The sequence below is a fragment of the Zootoca vivipara genome, chromosome 7, assembly GCF_965207765.1.
Source record: "Zootoca vivipara chromosome 7, rZooViv2.hap1.1, whole genome shotgun sequence".
Classification (NCBI taxonomy): domain Eukaryota; kingdom Metazoa; phylum Chordata; class Lepidosauria; order Squamata; family Lacertidae; genus Zootoca; species Zootoca vivipara.
The window spans coordinates 33,751,316-33,777,356 of NC_142590.1; the positions used below are offsets into that span (position 1 = coordinate 33,751,316).

Consider the following 26,041-nt stretch of genomic DNA (forward strand, 5'->3'; position numbering starts at 1 on the left):
TGAATTCCTCTCTGGAGATTTCCCCCCTTTTCCATTTTTTGTACATATCCCTTTTAAATCTTAACTCAGTCAAAAGTTCTTTAGATAGCCAGCCTGGCTTCTTTAGGCACCTTCCATGTTTCCGTCTCATTGGTATTGCCTGAAGTTCTGCTTTTAATATCTCCCTTTTAACAAACTCCCAACCATCATGAACTCCCTTCCCTTTTAGTATTACTGTCCATGGGATTTCACCCAGCGTTTCCCTAAGTTTTCTGAAGTCGGCTTTCTTAAAGTCTAGAATTTGGACCTTAGTATGCTTGGTTGCTCCTTTCCGCTGGATAATAAACTCCAGAAGAGCATGGTCACTCCCACCTAATGATCCTGCCACTTCTACCCCACTAACCAAGTCATCACTATTGGTTAGGACCAGATCTAAAATGGCTGATCCTCTTGTTGCTTCTCCCACTTTCTGGACAATGAAGTTGTCTGCAAGGCCAGTGAGGAATCTGTTCGACCTTATGCTCTTGGCTGAGTTTGACATCCAACAAATATCAGGATAGTTGAAATCCCCCATTACTACTATCTCACTTCCTTTGGAATGCTTGGCCATCTGTTCCAGGAAGGCATCATCTGTGTCCTCAGTTTGGCTTGGGGATCTATAGTAAACTCCCACAATGAGATCACTGTTGTTTTTCTCTCCCTTAATTTTGACCCAGATACTCTCAATTTGGCTTTGAAGTTTTAAATCCTGGATCTCTTCACAGGTATACATATCCCTAACATATAAAGCTACTCCTCCTCCTTTCCTGTTTGGTCTATTTCTCTTAAATAGATTGTATCCCTCTATTACTACATTCCAGTCATGAGACTCATCCCACCAGGTTTCAGTGATGCCTATTATGTCATATTTAGTTTGCTGTACCAAGAGCTCAAGTTCATCTTGTTTATTTCCCATGCTCTGTGCATTAGTATACAGACATTGAAGACCGTTGATCATTCCCCCATGTCTCTTATTTAAGGATATTTTCGTCCCACCACTAGGTCTGCATGCTGCTTGCTCCATTTGGTCCTTGACATTCGGATGATCATCTTCAGCATTTGATAGACTCCTACCTTCAGGACCACTGTCTCCCTCCCCCACATAAGTCAGTTTAAAGCCCTCCTGATGAGGTTTTTGAGTTTCGTGGCAAAAACATTCCTCCCAACTTTTGTGAGGTGCAGTCCATCACTTGCCAGAAGTCCATCTTCAAGAAACTGCAGACCGTGATCTAGGAATCCAAACCGTTCCTGTTTGCACCATTTGCGAAGCCAGTTGTTCACTTCCCCTATTTTTCCCTCTCTCCCTGGGCCATGTCGTTCAACTGGGAGGACAGAAGAGATGACAATTTGTGCATCTAATTGCTTCAACTTCCTGCCCAGAGCCTCATAATCATTTTTGATCTTCTGTAAGCTATGGCTTGCAGTGTCATTGGTTCCCACATGCACCAAAAGGAAGGGGTATTTGTCGGTGGGTTTTATGATTCCTTGCAGCCGTTCTGTTACATCTTTGATCTTGGCCCCAGGTAGACAGCACACCTCTCGAGACATCTTGTCAGGCCCACAGATTACTGCTTCTGTACCCCTCAGTAGGGAATCCCCAATCACCACTACTCGCCTCTTCATAGGTAAATGAGTTTCTCTCATGGTAAATGAGTTTCTTTCGCTTTGTGAATGTGTACTTGGAATCCATGGTTGGCTGTGACATCCCAAGATTGTGTTTATACATAGTGGAAAGTATATGCACATTTGTCACATGACAGGAACAAATATGTACACTTTTTCTGACATAGAAGTGCTTTTCATGTCAGAATAGTAAAAATTGAAGCATCCCTTTGGTGTGCTTATGTATGTACAAGTCCAAGTGTTTCAGAAGATGTGAAAAGATACATGTCATCATTAGTGTCAGACAATCAACAGAGATTATTCTCTGTATGGTTTCAAATAATGGAGGAAATCAGAAACTAGTTAGGGAAATGACAGAAGTCATTTGTTCATTATGAATTCTTTGTTCATCTCTATTTGTCTGTACCACAGTGAGCTGAAGATATGTCGTCTCAATTTAATTAGTGATTTTGAAGAAGCTAAACCTACCACATCAACTCCAGGCTTCCCTGGAGGCAATTTTGGACGAGATGGGGGTCTAGGTGGAGGAGGTGGGGGAGTAGGGCTGCTGCAGGATGCCAACGGGGTTGCAGGTCGAGCAGGAGATGATGAACCTGAAATAAACGCACACTATAAATATGGTGTTGAGCTGTCCTTACTGCAGTTCTTACCCACCTTTATCAAAACTCCCAACACAGAGCAGACCATCAAGCAAACAGTTGCCCAAGCAGTTTTTGACTTAGGCTGGCAGCTATTGCATAACAAGACAACTCATATGTGTAGATGGGAATTGGATAAGATCAGAAAGTTGCTAAGTCACAATAAAAACAGAAAAGCTTATTTTCCTGCTATTATGCCCATGGAAGTTTCACGTGCTCTTGGCAATGACGATATTGTGACTACAGTTAATGCACCGCTCCTACATAAACTTCTTTAACTTAAATGAGGAAGCAGCACTTGGTGAAGTGAACCCACTTTAGATGAAAAAGTGATGTCTAAAAATTCAAAAATATTGAAGTTTTTTGGGGGGTATTTCTGAAACTTACCCATTCCTTATTATGCTCTTGCAATAAAAGCATAATGTGTTCTTGTTATGCAAACATAAGTGGTGCTACAACAGAACGTGATGATGTAACAATGGAATACCGATTTATTCTTAGGGAACAATGGTGTACAAAGAGACAAGCCTTGCACAATTATTTTCATGTGATTGTAACTGTAAGATGCTAGCAAATAAGAGAATAGCTAAGAACACCAGAAAATAGCTAAGAACACTAGAATGGTGAAAAGACTGATGTTACAACGACTTGGAATAAAATGCAGATATTTAAGAAATTGAAAAATAATCTCTCTTCCAAAGTGTATAATGGTTTTTTCATATCATCATTGATGACTACTGAACAAAAAAGGAGGTTAAACTACAAAATGGAAGATTATTTAAATGGCAGTTTAATAGTTATTGATACGTATCAAAACACAGTTCAGCAATTCCATAGCAACTTACTATGCCAAAATAGGATAAATGTTTTCTAAACTTAAGAGTAGGATATAACAATAGAAAATGACTAAGAGCCCAGGTTACCTTCAGTGGCATCTAAGCTACAACAGTGTTGCTCCTTTGCACCTGCTTGGAAACATCAAAAGTCTGCTGTCACAGGAGGAATTCCTGCTGTGTCTTCTTCCCATTCTAGCATTATTCTTCCTGGAAGTTGGAATAATAGTAGCATGGGAAGGACTCACAGCACGGACTCCTTGTACATACTGTGAACATATGACAGATGTTACTGAGTGACACAAGAAGGAGCTATGCTGCAGTAGCTCTCATGCTGCTAAAGGTAGCAAACAACACCCCTTCTTTATTGGGTCATTCTGGTGTGTGACATTTTGTACATGTCCCTCCTTCCTCCCAAGGTTAAAATGGCAGGTATTTGTGAATGGTAAAAGGCAAAGCCGTATCCCAAATAGAAAAAGGAAGGGGAATACATTCCATATTCAACAGACCACCAATTCCTAAGTCATTCAGTCCTTTAAAAGTGAAACAAGATATTTTACATCCAAGTTGTGTATGGGTTGGTTTTTATCAGCATTACAGTGTTGATCGTAAGCACTGACTGCATTACATGCTTCATGCAGTCAATGGAACACGCACACAAAACACACAGCTATCAGAAGATGACTGATGGAGCCTTAAAAATATAGGGCTAGATGATTATGTAATGATGCTGCATTTGCTAAGCATGCCCTAAACGCTTCCTTGCTTAACGTAAATTCTTGGAAAAGCCTTGGCCGTTTAAAATATTTTGTATTTATTGGTGCATGTAAAATTCCATGGTGCCAAGTACCAAGTTCTGTGCACTCAAACCACTATTTCCCCTCCTCGTTAAAACAACATAAAACCCCAATTATGCTAAAGATGCACCACACAAATACCGGTATTAATCCCAGATTACTGAAAAACAAATTATGGCAGCATGTGTGATCCAGTCTCAGAGAGCTACCAGATTTGTGTCCTATGAAACTTCAGTGAAACAGATGGAAGTTTTGTAAGAACTCATCTGTCACCTTGGTGATCAACTAAAAGAGGACCTCTTACTACATGAACAACATTAGAGTTTTACATCTAGATGTTAAAAAACGAAACCTTTATAACGCCTTGTAACAAAATCAGCTGATATCTTAAAATAAATACGGTAATCTTTTTCCATTTCAGCACCAGACCTAGGTAGGTTTCAATGTTTTCTACATCCATGGCATTTCATAGCAAGAATAAATTCAATTAAAATTCATTTAGTTTGCTAATCTTGAATCTGTAAACCATGGAAAAGACTCTACTTTGAAACTAAAGTCCAATCAAGTTGCCGTTTTGGTGATAATTAAAACCTTTCTTATGAGTTATTAAGTGAATCTGATCAGCTTCCTGTTTGAGCTCTACTAAAGAGTTAAGAAAAGAGGTGGCATAAATCCTCATACTTGCCCTGTATTGGGTCTCATTATTCTTAGTGGGCCTTGCATCTGCCTAAAATATGCAGAATATTAAAGACAGGCTGTCCACACTTGGAAATATACAGACGAGCTCTAGTGAGAGCGCACACAGAGAAAGCTCTCCCACTTTCAGCAACTTGTCTGAGTACCTAACTTAAGAAGCATGCACTCATTAAAACTCCCCCAAACCAGAACTACATCACATAGGTTTTTAAGTTAGGTAGGGAATGAGCCCTGGGAAAGAAATGAGTGTATGTATGCATGCATGCCTAAATCATTCTAGGTATCCTTTTCTCCTTATGTGGATTTATGAAAAGTTCTCTGCCTAAGGCAGGCTTCCTCAAACTCGGCCCTTCAGATGTTTTGAGACTACAATTCCCACCATCCCTGACCACTGGTCCTGCTAGCTAGGATTCATGGGAGTTGTAGGCCAAAAACATCTGGAGGGCCAAGGTTGAGGAAGCCTGGCCTAAGGGCTACCAAATTACCTCTCTTGTCCCCAATGGCTCTCAGAGAGCTGCATGCACAGTAGACAATGCAAAGACTATCGTTCACACTTGCATATCTTCTGAGTTACTTATGCAATTCTATTCATATCTCCCCAGAAGTAAATCATCTCAAGTACAATGGAATTTACTTTCAGGCAAGTTTGTATAGGACTGCAGCCCTAAGGTGTGTGGGAGGATGTGCAGCATGTTTGCTAGATAGTCACAGACAGGGGATTCCATGATGTCATATCCTCTAAACCTTTGTGGTAGGAAGGGGGAAAATAGAACCCTTAACCTCTACTTCTTCCTGTCACTATGAAATCTTTTTTCCTACCTGCAATGGGGGAAGACATAACAACAATATCAAACTATAGTTCCCAGGATTCTTTGGAGGAATCCATCTGCCTTGAATCTGCATTAATTGTATTGTGTGGCTACGACCTTTACAAAATGTTGAATTTGCTGTTGAGATGCTTTAACATTTCTTTGATAGAAAATTCCAGATTAACTTTATGGTTTTTAATCTGTAGCGAAGAACAGGAGAAGAGCCTCGTGGATCAGGCCAATGGCCCATCTAGTCCAGTCCTAAACCCAGGACCTGAGCACATCAGCACTCTTCTGACTTGTGTTCTTAAACAACTAGTTTTCAGATGCATCCTGCCTCCAACAGTGGAGGCCGAATACAGATATCATGGCCAGTAGCTGTAGATAGCTCCATGAATTGGCAGAATAAATGCCTGCTACGCAAGCACAAGATCCTTCCTAGTTGTGGTACAGTATTTCCATCATATTGTTCATAGATTGCACCCAGCTCTAAATTGGAAGGGTAAGAAGAAAGCCTATTAAAAGCTTCACTGGTTTTCTGAGGAAGGTCAAGAAGATTCTGTAGTTCCTTAGCAAAAGGAGTATCTTTGATCATCACTTCCTCTTGGAGAAAAACGAGGAGCTGCCCTTTCCTTGAGGGGCAGAAGCTAAGCATGGTTGTACATTGGTAGAAGACAGAGTTTTAACTAGTTGCTTTGTAGCTTAGGAAGTTTTATAAATTCACCTTAAACTCTTAAGGTAATAGCTTTTCTAACTATGTCTGGTACTAAAGACATAACGCTCTCCTGTAAACACCAGACATTCAGCAATGGCAGGGAAAGAACACACAGTATCAAGGGTTCAAGGTTAAATTGGACCACGAGAGCACAGAATAAAAAGAAAATAAAAGAAGCCACGGGGCACAGTACAATCAAACAATGACTGATGCTTAAAAGCCAACCAACTAAGAGTAGCTAAAAAGGTTTTGTGTTCACACGGCAGCATTCATGGCCACATTGAAGCACACTCAAAGCTGTTTAGACATACCACTGGTGCTTCCTGTGCCACCGCCAGAGCTGGGTCCGGGTGACGACACCACTGTTCTGTAGGTAGGTGGTGGAGGGGGAGGTGGCGTTGCTCTCTGTCCCACCCCAAAATCTTTAGGAGATGCTGCTGGTGCTAAGTTATCATCTTTAACGTGGGTCTGCTCAGAAACTTTCTTCTGAACCTCTTCTAAATTGAGTGGAGATGGAACACTGCGAGAGGTTTCAGCCTCTGGAGGCTCATCTGGGGTTTCTGATGCCACAGGTGGGGACACCACCTTTTCCCGTGAAGTCACCTCTGAAGTTACGTTTTCCGGGGACTGATCAGAAAAACTGATCCACTTATCCTCCGCGTCAGCAGCAACAGACTTGGGGGATAATACTGGGCCAAAAATGGTATCCAAGTCATTGATTGATGGTAGTTTGTCACTTTTGACCTCTGTTGCTGTCTGGTCATTTCCTGTGGTCAAAGTAGTTGATTTTAAACTTTAACATCAACTTGTACAGCAGCTAAGTTGTACTAATGTTCTACGTAAGTATGGGGCTTTTAAAATCAGCTACATTCTAGCACAGACATTTTCATAACGTATTTTAAGGTGCTACTAGGAACACAATTCATGTGCACAAATATATACATAATAGGGTATGATATATAAATACACAAACACACACACACACAAATATTAAAGTGTGTTCCATGTTGACCTGCATGTAAATATGCTGTCTACTACGTATCTTGTTCATACAAATATACCCAAATGGAGCTATTTTTATCTAGGAAAATTGCTTGCTAGGGAAAACCCACAGAGTGCCTTTATTAGGAACAAAATGGTAAAGTAACTTGAAATTCAAGCATGATGACTTGCATGTAGATAAGCATATTTGTGCTGTGCAGTATACACTGTGGGATCATCTTAGCATGACCAATGATAATATAGATGATCAAAGGGCTCTATTCTTGAGTTGAACAATCATTATCATCTATAATTTCTGGGCAAATGGAGCGCCTTCTTAATGGAAAGGAAACCAATTTGGCATTTCCCCCTCTCCTCCAGGGCTGGAAGGCAATTTGTAGAAGAAGAAAAAAGCTATATGAAGGATATATAAAGAGTGTATTATAAGCTTTGTTGCATTTAGGAGCATCTGAAAATTACCACTCTTTTTCTAAAAGCACTAGGTATGATCTAGAAACTTCCACTTCTCTTCTATGCCTTAAAGTATGCATTCTGTCCTGTGATTAGGTGCTCACCGGATCCTATAAAAAAAAGTTAAGTGAACTAAAGTCCCACTGAAGTCAGTAGGCATTTCAGAATGCTTTTTTTCTGGATTGCATCCAGTGGTTACAGTTTTGTCATTCTAACCCCATACTATGCACACATAATGAGAATGCTTGTGTGAACATAGAGATGCATTTTTTCCATAGAATATCCATTCTTTCCATTGCCCTAGAACCACTGAATGAGCAGCTTGTCATGGTTTATGCATATGACTGTCCAGTCATCTCTTTAGTCCACAAATGCTGCATGCGGCTTTGATTCTGCAAAACTGTCTGTTGAATCTTTATCTGTAAATTCAATCTAAAAGGAGTATGGGAAAATTACATTTCATGTCATATTGTCTTGTAGAAAACTTTATTTTACCAATTAATGTAACGTTTGCTGGTAGGGAAAAAAAATCCTATTTTCTTTTTGGCTCTGTTCATGATTCGCATAAAATGCACAGTAAGTTAACCTGGGGAATAAATGATCACACATGGATGTGCATTTCATTTGCGTTATATTCACCCAGCATAGATACAGGGCTGGAGGTTGGGAATTGCAGTGTTTATATGAATAAAACAGCAATGAACAGAGGACACAATTTGTAATTCAAAAGTTATAGACAGTTGAAGCGATATACCCTTAAAACATCAAGTCTGCAAGTATTGTTGTACAAGGTAATGTTTATGTTGCATACTGTGCTAATCTTTTTAGAAGCCATCTTTGTGTTTTCTCATTTAAGCAAAGCAATTCATGCTCAAATTCACAAGTCAGTTAATACAGCTAACGATGTTCACTTGCAACATGAATTATATGCTGGTAAGCTCCTTATTTCTTGTCTCTGAGTAACACAATCACTTGGATCCCGAGTATCCTTTCAAGAGTTCACATTCAGAGAACAGGGTTTTCCACCTCTCACTTTCCTCTGCAGCCTCCTATGTCCCAAAAATATAATTCTGGAGAATGGAGGAGGTATGAGAACCATGTGGGCTGCTGATGGAGGGGGAGGGGAGATAAACCATTCCTGCCCTTGCACGACTTGGATCCTAAGTTGTTTCTCTGTTTGTGCCAAAGGTAGGAGTGGATTTATCTCACCTTGCACGAACAGAGCAACAACTTAGGACCCAAGTCGTGAAGAAACATGATGTCAAGAAACATTCCTATATCATTTTAACTACATTAACTCATAGTTCTGTATGAAGACCATACTGCTAAGATATAACCTTTATTATTCTGGATTACATCTAGGCCTAAGTGTGCTGAGATTCATGACGAGCTCACTCAAGTTCCTCCGACTTTTCTTCTTACCCAAACTAGGTATAACACAAATTATATGTATTGCCAAATTGTTAATACAATATGTTACTACCATAGCTATACTTTTGTGGGAAACGTGTTCAATATCTGAATACAACACAGACAGCAGAAATCATTTAACAATCTCTAAAGGGTTTAGAAAAAAAGATTATCCACTACTTAGGCTTGTACTTCTTTTTTTGCTGAAGAAAGAAAATCTGCTATGGTATCTGAAGGCAGATGAAAATATTAAATGCCTGGATATCACATATGCATAAAATGCATCTAATTAGATGATTGTTATTAGGAAATGATTAAAAGGTTTCATATTCTGTTCACATTACAAATTATAATTTGCACTGAATAGAAACACAGTTACTTTGCAGTAAAGCAGAGATCTTACACATCTAAAAGTCATTTATGCTGAACATACTTACCTACTCCAACTGTTAAAGGAGAACCAGTGCGGGGAGGTGTAGCTGGAATATTCTTAGGTGGAAGAGGTGGAGGTGCTGTGAGCCAAATGGAAGAATTTTAAGTTAAGAATGAACAACATTCGTTCAATAAATAAATAAATATAAACTCACAGTCATATCTAGAGATTCAACCTGACAGTAAGAGCTGTTCGGCAGTGGAATTTGCTACCAAGGAGTGTGGTGGAGTCTCCTTCTTTGGAGGTCTTTAAGCAGAGGCTTGGCAGGCATATGTCAAGAATGCTTTGATGGTGTTTCCTGCTCGGCAGGGGGTTGGAATGGATGGCCCTTGTGGTCTCTTCCAACTCTATGATTCCATGATTCTAACCAAATGATGGCTGAGATCCAAAGTCTGTTCCACAAGTGGAAGCCTAATTTTTGCCAATTCCCTCCTCTAGCTGCAGCCACTACATTTCATGCCATGCTGTCCAGGAGGGTCCCTGAAACCTCAGAAGCAGCCTTCTGGTCTGACTGCAATGGAAGGACCAAGACCCGTTGTGTGAATGGAATTCTGATTGCGTTTCTCTGTATCCGCTACAGTCACAGGGTTGGGAAGCACAATTGTATTGGGGAGGTAAATTCAAGTAAACTTCACATGACTGTGTGTAAGGGTACATGTGCACTTCTCCATCCCCAGCTTCTACCTATTGCTGCAGGTGGCCCTTGAGAGCAAAAAGTGTTGCTCATCCCTGTAGGAGAAGATAGGTTTTTAAAAAATCCCTCTTCTCCCCCGATCACCATTATGAGTTGGCAGCACATGCCGCAGAGTCTCAGCACCAGGAATCACCTGCCTTTTGTTGTGGTTGATATTTTATGAGATGACAACTTTCTTGTTTTCGGTCTCCAGAGTGAACTATATGTTTTAAAATGAATGTTGTTAACTTTTATTCTGCTTTTCCACATCCACAAATCCAATTTTTGGTTCTTATTAGGAGCTTGTGTATTTATGGCATGCTGCACTGGTTGCTAGGTGACTTGTCTTTCGGATAGGAAGGAGTCAGGTTTAGCTTTGCAAATTGAGACGAGGCTTTTCTCCCCAGGGACTCCGAATCGTCTCTTTGCCTTTTCTGAAAGCTGGGTTTCCAATGCATAATTCAACTAATATCTCTTTGCTTCCATGACAGTATAATGAGCAATAACCCTCAACATTGCCACTTCCATCTCACGTTTCAGTGTTTTGTAGTGAAAAACAAAATGAAAAAGCCCAACAATTTTTCAAATAGGAGATGCCTCAACTTACTTCCAGATGGAAAAGGTCGTGATGAATTCGGTGATTCTACACTTGGACTTGCTGGCTGCACAGAACCCCAGACCTCAGTGTGATCTAAGGGAGCTGAAGTCACAGACATATAACATGATGCATACAAATCTAGAAGTAACATGAGAACTTAATTCCAAACAGAGCTTCTCTTTAGCAGCATCAGTTGAATCTAACACTGAACTGTAGGAGTGACTTGATAGATTACGGCAGGAGGAAAATGAGAAGAGAATGTAACGAGAATATGAACTTTTTGGAAATAAACTGTTAATAACCATTTTTCAAAATGAATTTCAGTGCTGGGAAATGCATATACCACCAAATCCGTGAATACCATTCCGAGTGTCTTTCTGCCCTGGATGTGCGCGTGCACACACACACACACACACACAGAGAGAGAGAGAGAGAGAGAGAGAGAGAGAGAGAGAGAGAGAGAGAGATATCAATGGCCTCCTGGTGCCTCTAGCCAAGGAGGAAATTAACTGCTTCTCTGGTATCAGGATTTCTGCCAATAAAAGTAACATGTCATGTGCAAAACACAAAAGCTTTACAGTGACACCTAAATTACCACGACCATTCCCTTAACTCAGTGCTGGGTTAGAATCAACACAACAACAGATTTTCATGCAGGTCTGTCCATTCAGATTAATGAGTGAGGACAGGAAGTATTTGGCCACGTTCTCACTTTGGATGGCCTGATCCCATGTTTTTCTCGGTCACATGTAATAGGAATCAGCAACCCAGCTTGCTCTTGATTGGGAAAGGCTAGGAAGCACTGGTGGAAAGTAACAAGTGAACTGCAAGGGGTGTTAGTTGAAACCTACACTTAGGCTAGGGACAAGATACCCTTAGCGCCAACTACCCCACAGGGCAGAAAAGCAAACACTGGACAAATATTAGTTGCTTCTTGTCTGGGAATTAACATCATGTGGTTGCCTAGAAATTGCTAAACACTTCCTTCTTCTTTTTAACTTGTGGCAGATTTCACCAAATGCACACATACATACCATGTTTCCCCCAAAATAAGAAACTGTCTTATATTTATTTTTCCTCAAGAAGACACACTATGGCTTATTCTCAGGGGATGTCTTATTTTTTAATTACGCGCCTAGCCTTGCCTCTTCCTTGGCGCCCTCCAGAACTGCACCTATCACTATGTCTTATTTTCAGGGTATGGCTTATATTGCGCAAATGGTTAGAAATCCTGCTATGGCTTATTTTATGGGTATGTCTTATTTTCGGGAAAACAGGGTACTCACAGACTCATTTGTGTTCACAAACAGTTTATATTTATGTGATTCACTGAGTTTGTAGCCCACCCCTCTTCAGAGAACTTGGGCATATGAAATAAAGATGTAAAACAAATTAAACAAAACATCATGTCAGACATAGAAAGGTACATTGATAAAGTTAACTGGCAACACCTACCTTCTAACTTCTCTTCTTCAAATGCAGACTCCAGAGGTGGACCAAATAGTGGCGCTAGTACTGCAGGATCTTCCGGGGCTTTTTTGCTGCAGCACAACACAGATGCTGAATGATAATTACACGCAAGGATCTTTTATTCAGCAGAGGTGACAGGCAGAGCTGGTTTTTGTTTGTTTGTTTGTTTTTACAGTAGGGGTAAAACCATTTTCAGTTCAAGGCAGCGTTTCCTCAAAGGAAAGCAGTTGAGGGCCACATCGCAGTGGTGGGCAGGGCCAGAGGCAAAATGTAGGTAGAGCAATTGATGTGACTTATCTTTGTTCAGTAGGCTGCATTCCATGCAGAGGGAAAAGGGACTGCCTTTTCCTATAATGATGTGTGCACAGGCTTGACAGATAGGACTTGGTAAGCCAGAACAAGAACATGTACATCATTTGGGTAGAAAGATTCCACACCATCCATGGCTTGAATGAGGTTTTTTTAAAATATAGTTTAACATTTATACTAACCTTAGAAGCTCTGGAGTAGGTGTTGAACGCCTGGGCCTTGCTATCTCTTCACCTGGCACATAAGACACCATTTTAAGGTAATTTTCTCATAGTGTCTTCTAGAAAACTTGTTCACATAACTATTTGATAATGTCAGCACCACCACAGCGTTCCTTCCGCTAGTCCATTTCTCACTAGTTTTAGTACTTATATAGTACTAGGTCCAAGCTTAACTACCGGTATGTTGTCCCTTTCCAGAATAATTTGAACCAGTTTTCATAGTTCATGTCAATGTGACCCTGCATGCCTTTCCAGCTTCAAATTGCTCCCCTCACATTACTCATGCTGGGTGTCTCTTAATAGAATATAACTTGCTAAAAATATTATTCATTTGCTACCTTAAAAACATATAATGCATTTGTTGTGAGATAATAAACTGGCTCTATGATTTGCCATTAACCTATTTTCATGTGGCCCAATTTTATGGAAAAGCTTTAGAAAATCCCATTTCAGCCATGCCCTTCATCGTTCCAGATTACGAACATCTTGTAATTTTAGGCACTGTTGGTTTGTGCATTCAGCCAATTGCAAACACCCCATATGCCTTTTCATTTAAAATGCGTCATCTCGTATTGAGGATGTCAGAGTCTGTTAATTTTACATTATAAATTCATGCATAATTTAATACTAGTGCATGGAATAATGTCCTCATAACACTTTGAGGACTATCCCATTAACAATATATAGACTTTAGTCTCTTAAAAATTAGTTGTTGCAATGATTCTAGAGTTTGAAAATTAAGGTGTAAAATTATGTAATCCTGAGGATTCTAAATATATCCACCTTCCTGAGATATATTGTGTCCCAACAAAATTCAATAAATAGATATACTTACTAGATAAATTCCTTTTAATTGTACCCTACAATTAAAAACAAAAACTACAGTTTAGGACTATAGGATTATATTTTTAGACACGTGCAATAAATGGCAGCTTACCTTAGTTGAAAAGAAAGAAAACAGAATTAGGCATTAACACTGCTATAATAAAATATACATTGACCTGGATTCACATTCTTCATTTTGGAGGTTTGTACCCCAGTGGATTCATTCACACACATACAAATACCAGATATAGGCAAATAGAATATTTGATTAGCTGCTACAAATCACTGCTTGAGAATTTCAGGTTTTTGAATCAAGACAAGCAAACGAAAAGTGATCATACATTCTGGAATTGCAACGATGTGCCAAACAAATCCAAAGAGCTTGACAAGTCATTTATTTACCGTTCTGGAACTTCTTAATGCACTCATACATATAGTCTCACACACTTGATCACCAGCTTTGGACTGAAACATGTTTCCAAGCAGGCTTTAATATTCCAGAAGATAAAGAAACAATTGGTGGGGACAGGGGGAAGGAGATAAAACTTCTGAAACTAGGAGGAAGGTGGGAAACAATGTCTGAATATGCAAAAGGTATCAGAACAGCTTTCAACAGTATTTGCCATAGCAACAGGGAAGATATGGCAAATTTACTGTCAGTCACTAATCCTCATATTTCTGCCACCATCATCCATCCATCCATCCTTCTCACACACAATGTTCCTGCAAAATGCATGTATTGTCAAAGAAAACAGTTTTTCAAGGCAATTCTTGCAAAAACTTCTCCTTTCAAATCACGCTTTGTGCAATATTTCTCCACGAAGAATACTTCTATGCTACAGGAAGAGACAGTAACACCAAAGTTCAAGGAAGATAGTTATTAAGGACAACAAAATTATTGTCTGCCCTGTAGGCAGAAGTCTGGTGAAAGAGAATTGGTTCCTAGCCAAACACGTCACTAGTTGATTCTTGCCAAGATTTCCATTCTGTAGTCAGTCCTCAGAAACATATTCTAATGGATATGCTAGGCATATTATCAGCATATGATATATCTGATGTTAATATATGCCAATTAAATAATGTTCCATCATATTCTCTCTTCCGAAGCCAATAGTAAGCTACTTTTTGCACGTTTTTGTTAAATAGGCACCGTATCACATCAAGAGAATACATTGCAGGAAGTATATGGATGTATTCTTATTCTGGAATAGCAAGTGTGAAAAAAATATGGTCAGAACCTCAAAAACAAAAGGGGGAAAAATCAACCAGGGAAGTTAATCTTGGCAATAGCTCAATTCAGTTTGGTTGCTTCCTTGCTCTATGCAGAATTTGGTTTGAATTTTTTCTGAACAATCATAAGAGTTGGCAGACTGCTTTATTCAAAATGAAATAATCAAAAAATTATCAACTTCTCCAAGAAGGACAGTTTCTGTGTAGGACAGTTTCAAGAGTGGCACCACTGAGACTTAAATAAAACCTTAAAGAATTCCTAAGCAATATTTGATTTATTTAATAAAATTTAGAAACTGCTTGTTGTTGTTTTTTAAAAAAAGACACCTCAAAGTGGTTTACAAAAAGATAAACAATAAAATCAAGAAAGTTCACAACCCTACTTTAAAACATACACAAGTTTAAATACTAAAACAGATTAAAATTACATCAGCTTTCTCAGCATCTGGGAGTAGGTTTGTCTAAACAGGAATGTTTTTAGCAGGCACTGAAAAGAGTACAGTGAAGACACCTGCTTGATCACAATAGGCAGGGAGTTCCAAAGAGGAGGTGCTGCCACACAAAACAATTGATTTTTTATTTTATACAAATGTGGAATAGGTATTATGTGGAATCTGTAGTAGTGCCAGTATGGTTCCATTCAGTATTTCTATGAAAGAACAAGGCTGCTACAGATAGCCACACACCCCCTGAAAGAACAGTAATTTTCACCCAATTACTTTTAAGTCAGATTAATTTGCTGTACTTGCAGTTCACAAAACTAATTTAAATTAAACCCAGATGACAAGCACTCCCGGTCATTCCTGCTACTGATTTAAGGCGAAAAGTCATGCAACGTCTTACCGGGCTGCGCCTCTGTTATCAGCAAAAAAGGAAGAGAGAAAGGTACCGAGTCAGAGAGTGACAGATCAATAATAAAAAAAGGACTTTGGATGATGAGATCTTCCTCTAGCTTCACAAATTAAGTAAACAATTTCCCCAGATTCCCCCTGTCTCACCAAGATCCCAAAGTTATCTGATGTCCTTTTAATGAGTAAGCTATATAGATGTCTGCAGAAATTTTGGAAACAAATGGTTAACTTTGAGGCTCCTTGAGGCCTATGCAGCAATACCAAAGGGGCTGCCCAGTTTAGATAGGATGGAACCTAGAATGGCAGCCTGCACATGGCACTCCAAATTCTGGAACTGACCATAGCTGCCAAGTTATCCCTTTTTTAAAGGGATTTTCCCTTATGCTGAATAGGCTTCCTCGTGAGAAAAGGGAAATCTTGGCAGCTATGGAACTGACCAAGGGGGAAAGGGTTAAATACTCCCTCAACTCAGAGCTGCTGAGGGGCTCTTTGTCACTGCTCTTAAGTTTTTAAAACAAAAAAGATTATCCAATCACAGATCTACCTTGTTGCTTGTAGTCTGACCCCTTGATGCCCCATAAACCTAACTAAAGGAAGACATGCCATAGGTATGGAAGGGTGAGACATCGATTGTTAAGAAGCCTAGCAAATTTTAATCTGCCCTCAAGGTCCCCTTCTCATATCTCTCTAGTAAATCCTTGTTAAAAAATAAATTGGCAAATTAGAGTTCTACTGTGTTGGCTTATTTGCAGCAAGAAATTAGTAGAGAAATACAGACAAACAGGCACACGCGTCATCAGTTTTCCGAATAAAGATCACATTAATTCTTATAAATACAGGAAACGCTGCGGCATACAAAAGTACACAAGTTGCAAAGAGAGATTAGGCAAGCTATCCTTCTTAGTTCCCCCATACCAAAATGGGTAATTTATGACTGCTCAAATAAAGGAATATAGGTGAGACACTTGTTGAACATGAGTGCATAAATGTTCAAAAATGTTATTGGCTATTGATTTAGATGAGATTATATAGTCATACCTCAGGTTGCGAACATGATCCATGCGGGAAGTGCATTCGCAACACGCAGCGCCGCGTCTGCGCATGCACGTGACGCGATTAGGCGCTTCTCCGCACGCACATGATGTCATTCTGTGTTTCTGCGCATGCACGAGCACAGGAACCTGGAAGTAACCCGTTCCGGTACTTCTGGGTTCAGCGCGGAGCGCAACCCGAAAACACATAACTTGCAGCATTCGCAACCCGAGGTATGACTGTAAAAACAACACAGCTGAAGATGCAGAAGGATCAGTTTGGAATCATATTGCAATGCAAATCAAACTAATCATGAAATGCCAAGTAATTGATAGCATTTATGCTCTTTTACGTGTGTGTTGTCTTCACCGCTTAGATACTTTGTTTACTGGTGGTATGTTATCCTCTAAAATAAATAAATATAACTGAAGCAGCAGTGCTCTCTGGAGAGATTTGGGCTATTTTTGGCTATAGCTTGGATACTACCTGCGCAGGGCTTCAGCTCATGATCTCACACAGTTTCAGTAACTTCAGTGGAACAATGCCAATACACACTAGCCAAGAATTTGTCAACGCATATTTTCCTTTCATTCTTTCCAGTAAGCAACTGCTTGCGACTTCTACTTATCTGTGACATTTAAGGCTGGGGAAAGGAATCTGCAAATATCTAGTATGCCACTAATTTAGCCTCAGATTCTATCAACATTTCTTTTTAAGTTTTGGTCTCAGCCCACCAAGCGGGCACGATTTTCCTGACTACTTTATATTTGTACAAAAGCAGACCATGGATCTGATCCAGTGGCAGAGTGGCCCCACTTCACTGCCTGAGACAAAACAGGAATGTGTCCTGCCATGCCACCCTCCTGCCACCCCACAAAATCCTTCCTTACTTGGGTTGTGTGGTAGCACCTGAGAAGCAGTGGTGAGCTCTGGCAGGATCTTGCAAAACACATGAGATCTAGCCAGAAACTGCCACTGGTGCTTCTCTGTTAGTGGGGGAGCCTCCTCATGGGTGAGCCAGCCCTGATCTGATCCTACAGAACATCATATGAAGGAGCTGAGACTGTGCACATATAGCCTTTTAAACAAAGCTAAGATTCACTGATCAGCTGCTGGCCAAGGGGACTGAATCCTGTTCTTACTGCCAAACAGCCTATCAGCAGATTTCAGCTTTGTTTAGAGGGCTACATGCCCTCAACTGCAACTGTTGTATCAGGAAGGGGTAGCTGAGTGGAAGCCTGTTTACACACGCATACAGTAGCTAGTTGAACTGCGGAAAGTGTGCACATTATTGCAGGAAATAGTTCATCATGATGAGTCCACAGATAACAAGATGAAAGTGCCTGTCATGCTATTCTCACCCCACCCCTCTCCACGCCAGTGCAATTGTGCTTTTGCTCTAACTTCCACCACAAAGCAGAATAAACCAAACAGGTCTAATTCTCATAAGTACACAACATGTATTCCTTGGCAGGATGGGTACAGATGTCATAAGCCAAATGAAAGAAAACTACTATTGATGTAAAAGCTTACACATGAATTTAGTGGTGGAGGTGCTAGCCTCCTTTTTATGTCTCCAAAATTTAAGGAAGGTGTCAAATTAGCATATCAATATAGCAAAGTCCTGGTTGAACCAGACTGTACAGCAGTCTTCATGTTGTCTAAAAAAACTTGGAGAAATTAATGCAGTGAAATGAAAGAAAATCCAGCACTGGATCTTCAGCTGAAGAGTTGTATACAAATTTAGTAAATAATAATGATGCTGATAGGCCACAAAATACTATGGCTGAATGATTTTATGAACAGTAAAAAAAACCAAAGGTAGAGTTACAGAGGTTCATACTTGTGGAAAGTCCACATTTATTCCAGCATCGTTAGGATTTAAAGCTTCATACCATTACATATATTTATGTGCAATGTGAATTGAATGGGATTAGCCACCACTCATAAAGAAAGCCAAATGGAAAACTACCAGTTCTTGTAAATAATAAGATGTTGCATTTTATATTCATGGTTTTATAGACTGTTTTTAAAAAGATAAATAAAGTGAATACTTGCTAAGGCAAATAATTCATTAAAATGATAGATACAAAGAAAGAAAACGGGATAGATACATTTCTTACCGGACTTTTCCTCTATAGAATGCATTAACAAATGGAGAAAAGGGAGGGAGAATAAGCATTTTCTAAATCACAAGCATTTATGCATACAATATCACTCTCCATGAAATGGCATATCCCAGTCTCTTGTCCATGCAGGTCTGCTCAGTAGTAAAACTGGATTTATTTCCATGAAACTTACTTATAGGAAAGTATGCTTAGGATTGCATTACTGTATAAGCAAACTAACAAATTCTGAAATGCCTAAAAGGTTATTATATACAAAGTAGAGTAAATACTCATACAGAAGTGTAAACCAATAATGTAAGTGCAATCTGATCCCAGCTTATGCATAATCACTCAGAAATACGTTCCACTGAGATAAATGACACTTACCCCCCCCCCAAATAAGAGTTCATACAATTGCAGTCTTACATTGTAAATGCCCAGTTACACATTGCTGGTACACCAAATAAAGAGAAACTATATTTTCAAACCCCACAATGAATTTTCCATTAAAATATGTATACGGCAGTAAACAGTATCCTGATGGACTTTAAAAAGCTGTACCCTTCCAAAAAAGTGTGGACTTGTTTTTATTCTCTCCACAACAGGCATTTGCAACAATTTTGGCTTCTTACTTTTGTGAGAAGCTATTTGACTTGAAAACAAACTTTCAATGTTGTATTATTGTTATGATGGTGATGTTACAGGTGCTTTGTATACAGCCAAATACTGCTACATTCTTCCGGCAGTTATCTTGAGACATCATTCTGGTAGTTATCTTGAGAACAGAAGTAGTCAGGAAAATGCCAATCATTATCCTGGCTTCCATTATCAGATTAACTTTAGCTAATAAGGATAATAAAATAAACCATTTCCAGAAAATAGGGATGATAGATGTGATCCACTAAGTAACTGAAGATACATGCATTCTCTTCTGCCTAAGCAGGCTAGTACTATCACCCCCAGCCTATTTAAATGTGTAGAAAACTTGTGGGTTATACATTTAGAATAATGAGCTTCCTTTTGTAATCTAATAAGAGACCCTATTGCAACTCAACAGAAGGCTCTGAGTAGTTCCTCCATCAAATACTACAGAAGAAACCTCTCACTAAGCCTCAATTTCAATCAAATACTATTTGTTTGCCATCTACTTAAGGAATGGAATAAAGCAAGATTCACAAGACAGGCTCTTGTGAAAAAAACAAATTCTTACTGTGGATGGACTGCTGTTCTCAGAGGATGCTGGAGGTTTTTTGGGAGGGGGTGTATCTCCTCTGCAGCCACCAAGCAGAGAAAAAATATGGCCTTTCCATACTCTCCAGAACAAGACTGGAAATGATTGGGGAGCTGACTAAACAAATAAATATTCCTCAAAAACCTCCTTTACCTGGACCACCCTGACCTGGGAAAAGGTCACATAAGAAAAACCTCCTCGTCTGGGTGTCCCCCAGTTTAGGAGCTGACACAATAAATGAACAGGCACCTACAACAGCTCCACTGCTTTCTTGGGGAGGCAATGCAGCTTGTTTGCCAGCCTATGGACAAGCTTGCCCTTAGTTGGGCTTACCCACTCTGTCTTCAAAACGCTGGGCAGGTGCAGTGCCTAAGAAGGACCCCATGGCCATGGCTAAGGGGAGCAGCTGCCCCTCTAGATCAAGTAAACCAATAGAAATACTTAACTGAGGTTCTGTCCCCCCCCCCCAGCATGAAGCCTGCCCCTGCTAACATAAATCCTGGCTACACCCATGGAGGACCCTGTGGGAAGGCGATTCTTGCTCCCTTCTGGGTGGCTTCTGCGCCATGAAAACTTCCAAAGGAAACAGCAGGGTACACTGCTTTCTGTCTTACTCCAAAACTCTTTCCCCCTTTGCCACTTCCTGTATTTGGGTATGCCTCATATAGCTGAAGGCCTGGCTAGGAATGAACCCCAGGGTCAATGGGAACATGCTGGCTTAGCTTTGCACAGTGGCAGTATCGTAGCCAATAAAGGGAATGTGTTGGCTTGCTTCTTTGGGGGGGGGGGTTGCCTCTCCCCCACCAAGGGGAGGAGATGCCTCTTTGGAACCCATGGGCTGCAGGCTTGTGGGAAGTACAAGAGCAGCTCTGGAAGAGCTTGTAGAGGAGGAGGTCCCTGAAGCTCCTATTTCTTGTCCTAAGACTGGCCCTGGGACCTGCCCTTCCATCCCCTGCCATAAACCTCAGGAAGAATATTCTCTTTGCTACCTCAATCCTCCAATGTGCTGCTCCATTAAGCATGCATGCTTGCTAAGGCCATGCAAGAAAGTTCTATGAGAAAGAGTTCTGTGATGGGTTCCACACACAGCCACATACCCTGTGGGTCAGGGATGCAGAAGCAGTGCCCCATGGTAGATCATGTGGAGCACCCAGCCTCCTGCCCACCATCCATCACCATCAAGAAATTCTGGTACACACCCACCCAACTCAGATCGCTACCCTCACCCTTGGAGCCACAACCCCACTGCCAAGCCTAGGAGGAGGGGATACCTGGAGGCAGCGACCAAAGGAATAAAAGGTTTTTTACCACCTCCCACCCCAAAGGAAGCAGGAACCATTTCGGCTCTTAGGAGCTCCAACCAAGCACCACCTGGAGATTTGGCAGGTAAAGCCAGTCATGGAAGTCCCTCCTATATAAGGAAACTAATTTGGTTCTGCTTTCCAGCTCTAGAGCAGGGGCCTCCCTGAAGGTACTTAACACCTTATGAGATCCTCTAAGGCAGGCATGTCAAACCTGCGGCCCTCCAGATGTTTTGGCCTACAACTCCCATGATCCCTAGCTAGCAGGACCAGTGGTTGGGGAAGATGGGAATTGTAGTCCAAAACATCTGGAGGGCCGCAGGTTTGACATGCCTGCTCTAAGGAATACAGTATGCAATTCATATTCCAAAGAGGTTTGGTTTATTTCTGATAACAACTTCTCATTTGTCTCTTACTTGGACTCCTGGTTGTCCTTCTTATTTTATTTATTTTGAGACACTGCAATATCCAACAAATGCTACTTTCTCCCAAGTGCCTCACTCCTATTTTATGCCTCGGTATTTGAGCAGATGGCCACTGGCTAAAGCAGGTTACAGGGCAGAGCAAAGCACTGCTAAGTATATTAGCTTAATTGACATGGAGGAAGAAGTAACTATACAGTATGTGTGTGTGTACACACACACACACACACACACACACACACACCAAGAAAAAATAGAAAAAGAAATGTCTTCTTGGTGAAGGTGAACCCTCCCTGCTGCTTGTCTTGTGCCTCACTACTCCATCCACTTTTCCTCTTTCCTGGCTCCAGTGCTAGAAGTGACTCAGGAGCAGAGAAAAGTGCCAAGAGAAATTAACTGCGGAGATGTAAGTTACAGGGAAAGACCATCCCACCCCTAGCTTTATTTTGTGAACAGGGGCAGGCACATGAAAAGAACATAGGTGCTACTGTCACATATAATTGAATAATGCAATTTATCTGGGGGTGGGGCATACCAACACTGTGCTGGTAGTCTAGAGTCTGCCAGGATGATGCCCCCGCCATGCTTGTTCTACCTTGTTAGAATACCTGTGAGGATCTAGGCTAAGGAGAATCAGATGAAATGGATGTAAGGTCAGGCTAACATGGCTTTGCTGAATAAAAAGGTCAAACAGAAGGTATTCTAGACCTAGAGAACAGCATGATAGGACACAGATTGGAAGAAAGGAACCCAAAAGAGGGTGCAAGAGGGACAGTGAAACCCTACACAAAAGTGAAACTTGTTTTTGAACTGGCAACAGCAGGTCCTGATGACCTGGGCAATCAGGTACAGCAGAAACATTAATTGAGTAACTAAAGTAAGTGCCCCACACCATCGTCTTTGCTCCTACCTCATCTCTACTTAGCTAATGGAAATCCTCAAGCACACAGTCCTCTGCCTCTTTTAAAAGCTTAAAGGAGCAGAGTAGTAAGCCATGACCTCTAAATATCACCCTAGGTGCCTTATGGATGAAATATAAAGACTTTATGAGGATGCTGGCATTTACCCTTTAGCCAAGAATAGGATGTGGAAAACAAATATATAATGCTTTCACACACTAGATGGAACCCAACTATTGTGAACCAAGTGTTGTGTTAGAAAACAAGGCATCACTTCTATTGATCAAACAGAGTACAGTCTTTTGAATTAAACATACCAAGTATCTTGGTACTTAATTTACTGCTTTTAAATATAACAGCATGAAGTGCTGCTGTCTTAGAAAAGAATGTAAAGCAATCAAATTTGCTTGGTATATATTCTGTCCTTATAAAAATAGTGTAGTTATAGAGCAATTTAGTTCAGTTATTCTTATTAGCATCCTGCTCTCCATAAAGAGCATTACCGCTTTACTTGCCAAGCTTCCTTAAGACTGTAGTGTACGTACAACATCAGTAGATCAGGAAGCTGCATTTTCTGCAGTGCAACAAAGCCATCATTCTGATTTACTGTTCCCACATCTTCCACAGCCCAGGAAATGAGTGTCACAAATCAACTCTTGAACCTGGCTTCCATATACAACAATATAATGCACTGTTGTCTTGCCTCCAAGCCCAGCTGCAACAGCCTGGTGACTGCATAATGACTGCAAAGCTCACTTACTAGACTAAAGACCAATCGCCACAGCACATAAGCAAAGAACAGAAGGCAGTAGCAAATTTTAAAACAACATAAATGTGATCCCAGCAGTATTGTTAAAACATGTTATGTGGTTTTAGTTTAGTACAACTTCAGGGTTGTTGTTTTTTTGCTTTGGTTTACAGGGTAGAGACCAACAAATAAATAAACAAACGTTGACATTGACACCTGCTTCCTATTATGTAGCTAGTTCCATATTATTAAAACTTAAGTAACAGATGAAAATGCAATTGCTGAAAGTCAATCAACATTGGAAAACTTTGATTGTAAATTAAAAACAGCTAATGATAATTCATTTTGTTCTATTGTAAATTGAAAAGCTTTTAAGCAATTATGTACCCACAGAACACTATTACTTAGAACAGCAATTAATTATAGATATAAGTTAGTATTAGCAGTGACAAGGGATCAGTTAGGGGCATTCTACAGTTTTTCTGTTGCAAGGATATATTCTGTCATGGCTTTCTCCCAAGAATGTAAGGAATAGTACTTCTGTGAGGGTACTGAAAAGTCCTGAAGCACTGTTCACCTCACATAACTATAAAACCCTGGGTTTCTTGCAAGAGAGAAAATGGGATATTTGCAATTTATGTATGAATTAGTAGCATGTAAGTAAGTCTTACATTTACGTTTTGTTTGTGCACCCTCTGACAGCAGTCTACCCTTGATTTTTAGAACAATGGTAGACTGGATAGAAAACAAAACTAAGGATTTAGAAGTGATCCAAGAGTATTATCTCTAGCATTTCTTGTCACTAAAGCAGCACCACATTTTCCAAAAATAAGTTGATCCTTGCAGCACTCTCAACCGAAGTGGGTTTTCCCTAGCAAGCTACAAAATTCAGCCTTCTGCAGATGCTGTATGTTCAGCAGCACCTCCGGTGACCAGGTTATACAAAAGCTTTGAGATAAAGTATTGCAATGTATTTATCAGTTTGTGTATGGGATAAATCTGTTTTACTCAACAATGCCAGGCCCCTGGCCCTCAATGCAAGATCATTTATCAAAACAAGAAAACCTGTTTTAGCAGGAAAAGATAACCCATCCTCTTCCCCCCCCAAAAAAAACATGCTCTCTAAATTGAACAAAATTATATAGATTTGATTCAGCTGTCATATATGCTTGTCCTCACTTTAGATTAAAATTTCCAGATGATAGAAGCAGAGGTAGCTAATCTGACATCCTCTAGATGTTGTTAGAATAGAGCTCCCATTATTCCTGACCATTGGCTATGGGGTTGATGGGAATCGTGGTCCAACAACACATTGGCTACTTTGGATTTAGAGTAATTTTTTAGAGAAAGCATATGGTTTCATGTACAAGCACACAAAACAGTGACTTCTGAGATTTTACTTTCACATTTTTTATTCCACAGTCCTCAAAACTCACAAGCAATACTATTGAACTATGGCCCCACACATAACACAATTTTTAAAAGGCATTGTTGCCTAACGTCCTTAACAAGGGAGCCTACAACCCCCCCACTCCCCCAAATCTGAACAGTTTAGGGGGTGAGTAAGATTTATTTTGCAAAGCTTCAAGACATTGCATGCTAACAAAGACAAGTCAGATGAGACTTTAAAGAGATAGAGTCCACACTGAAATATACGAAGCTGCTTGCCCTGAAAGGGGTTCAGTCTCTATCCCTGTTCCTTTGCTTTCCTATGAGTTCTGGAATCTCTAGTGGGAAATGGATACTGCCCATTTCCACAAGGGAGAAGGTCCTCCAAAGCTTTTATCTCCAAGCTTTCTCTCATGGCTGGCAACCTCTTTTTTATTTCACTTTAATAAATTATTTAAAACACATTTTTTCTTACTTGCTGTCATTGGATACACAAGGACTAGTAGCTTACCACAGCTCTGTTCTCTTTATGACAAACACTTTTGTTGTGTTCACACTTCATATCTTCACTTATACATTTAAAACATTTTACAGTGTAATGCTATGCATGCTTAATGAGGTCTCCCTGTGTTCAATGCGGAAAGTGTTACAGGAGTGCAAGTCCTGCTTGTGTGCAAAAATTTCAAATGGAAATAGTATGTGGGCAAAGTGCTAAAAAAAAGTACCTCTCCCTCTGTGCCAGTCTTTCCTTTCTAATTGCAGCCTTGTATTCTGTTGGGGGTGGAGGAATCCTCCAGATCGATATATCACAGAACTACTTGTCATGTCTTCGCCTTCTCCAAGGGGCAAAACAATAACATCTTCATTCATTCTCTGCTGCCCCTTATGATGTAACAATCCAGACTATTTCCAATAAATTAGATTCTGACTTTACATGGAATTATATGTTGCCAAATTACAGCTGTACACCTTTAAGCATACATAATTGATGGCTTTCAAGACTCATAGGGTGCTCGGTGTAACACATAGGAGGGGGTCTCCTTCCCCTAAAAAAAGATCAAGGACCTCTCCTGAGCTCACAGAATCAATGTCTGGCTATCTGGCTTGTGGGCATTATAATTAAAGTGTACCTAGAAAAATGTGACCCTATTTTGAATAAGTAAAGTCATCTATAATTAGTAATGTATTATTTTTTTGTTAAAGTGCTGCTAATGTTTTTTCTTTTGGCATGGATCAAAATAGTCGTGCCATTCACTGTTACTAAAATGTACTTGGCATGCACAGAAAGTTGCTAGTGCTGTTCAGCAATA

General features: G+C 40.2%; 1 protein-coding gene across 1 annotated transcript in view; it reads right to left on the reverse strand.

The window, feature by feature from the left end:
* SGIP1 (SH3GL interacting endocytic adaptor 1) overlaps window positions 1-26,041 on the reverse strand; it is a 115,954-nt gene that overhangs the window by 39,233 nt on the left and 50,680 nt on the right. The window contains exons 8-14 of the mRNA XM_088673931.1: window positions 13,531-13,555; window positions 12,657-12,708; window positions 12,151-12,236; window positions 10,705-10,797; window positions 9,429-9,503; window positions 6,441-6,896; window positions 2,110-2,234 (exon numbers count right to left, since the gene is read on the reverse strand). Coding sequence (XP_088530057.1) covers window positions 2,110-2,234; window positions 6,441-6,896; window positions 9,429-9,503; window positions 10,705-10,797; window positions 12,151-12,236; window positions 12,657-12,708; window positions 13,531-13,555 — 912 coding nt within the window. The remainder of the gene's footprint in view (window positions 1-2,109; window positions 2,235-6,440; window positions 6,897-9,428; window positions 9,504-10,704; window positions 10,798-12,150; window positions 12,237-12,656; window positions 12,709-13,530; window positions 13,556-26,041) is intronic.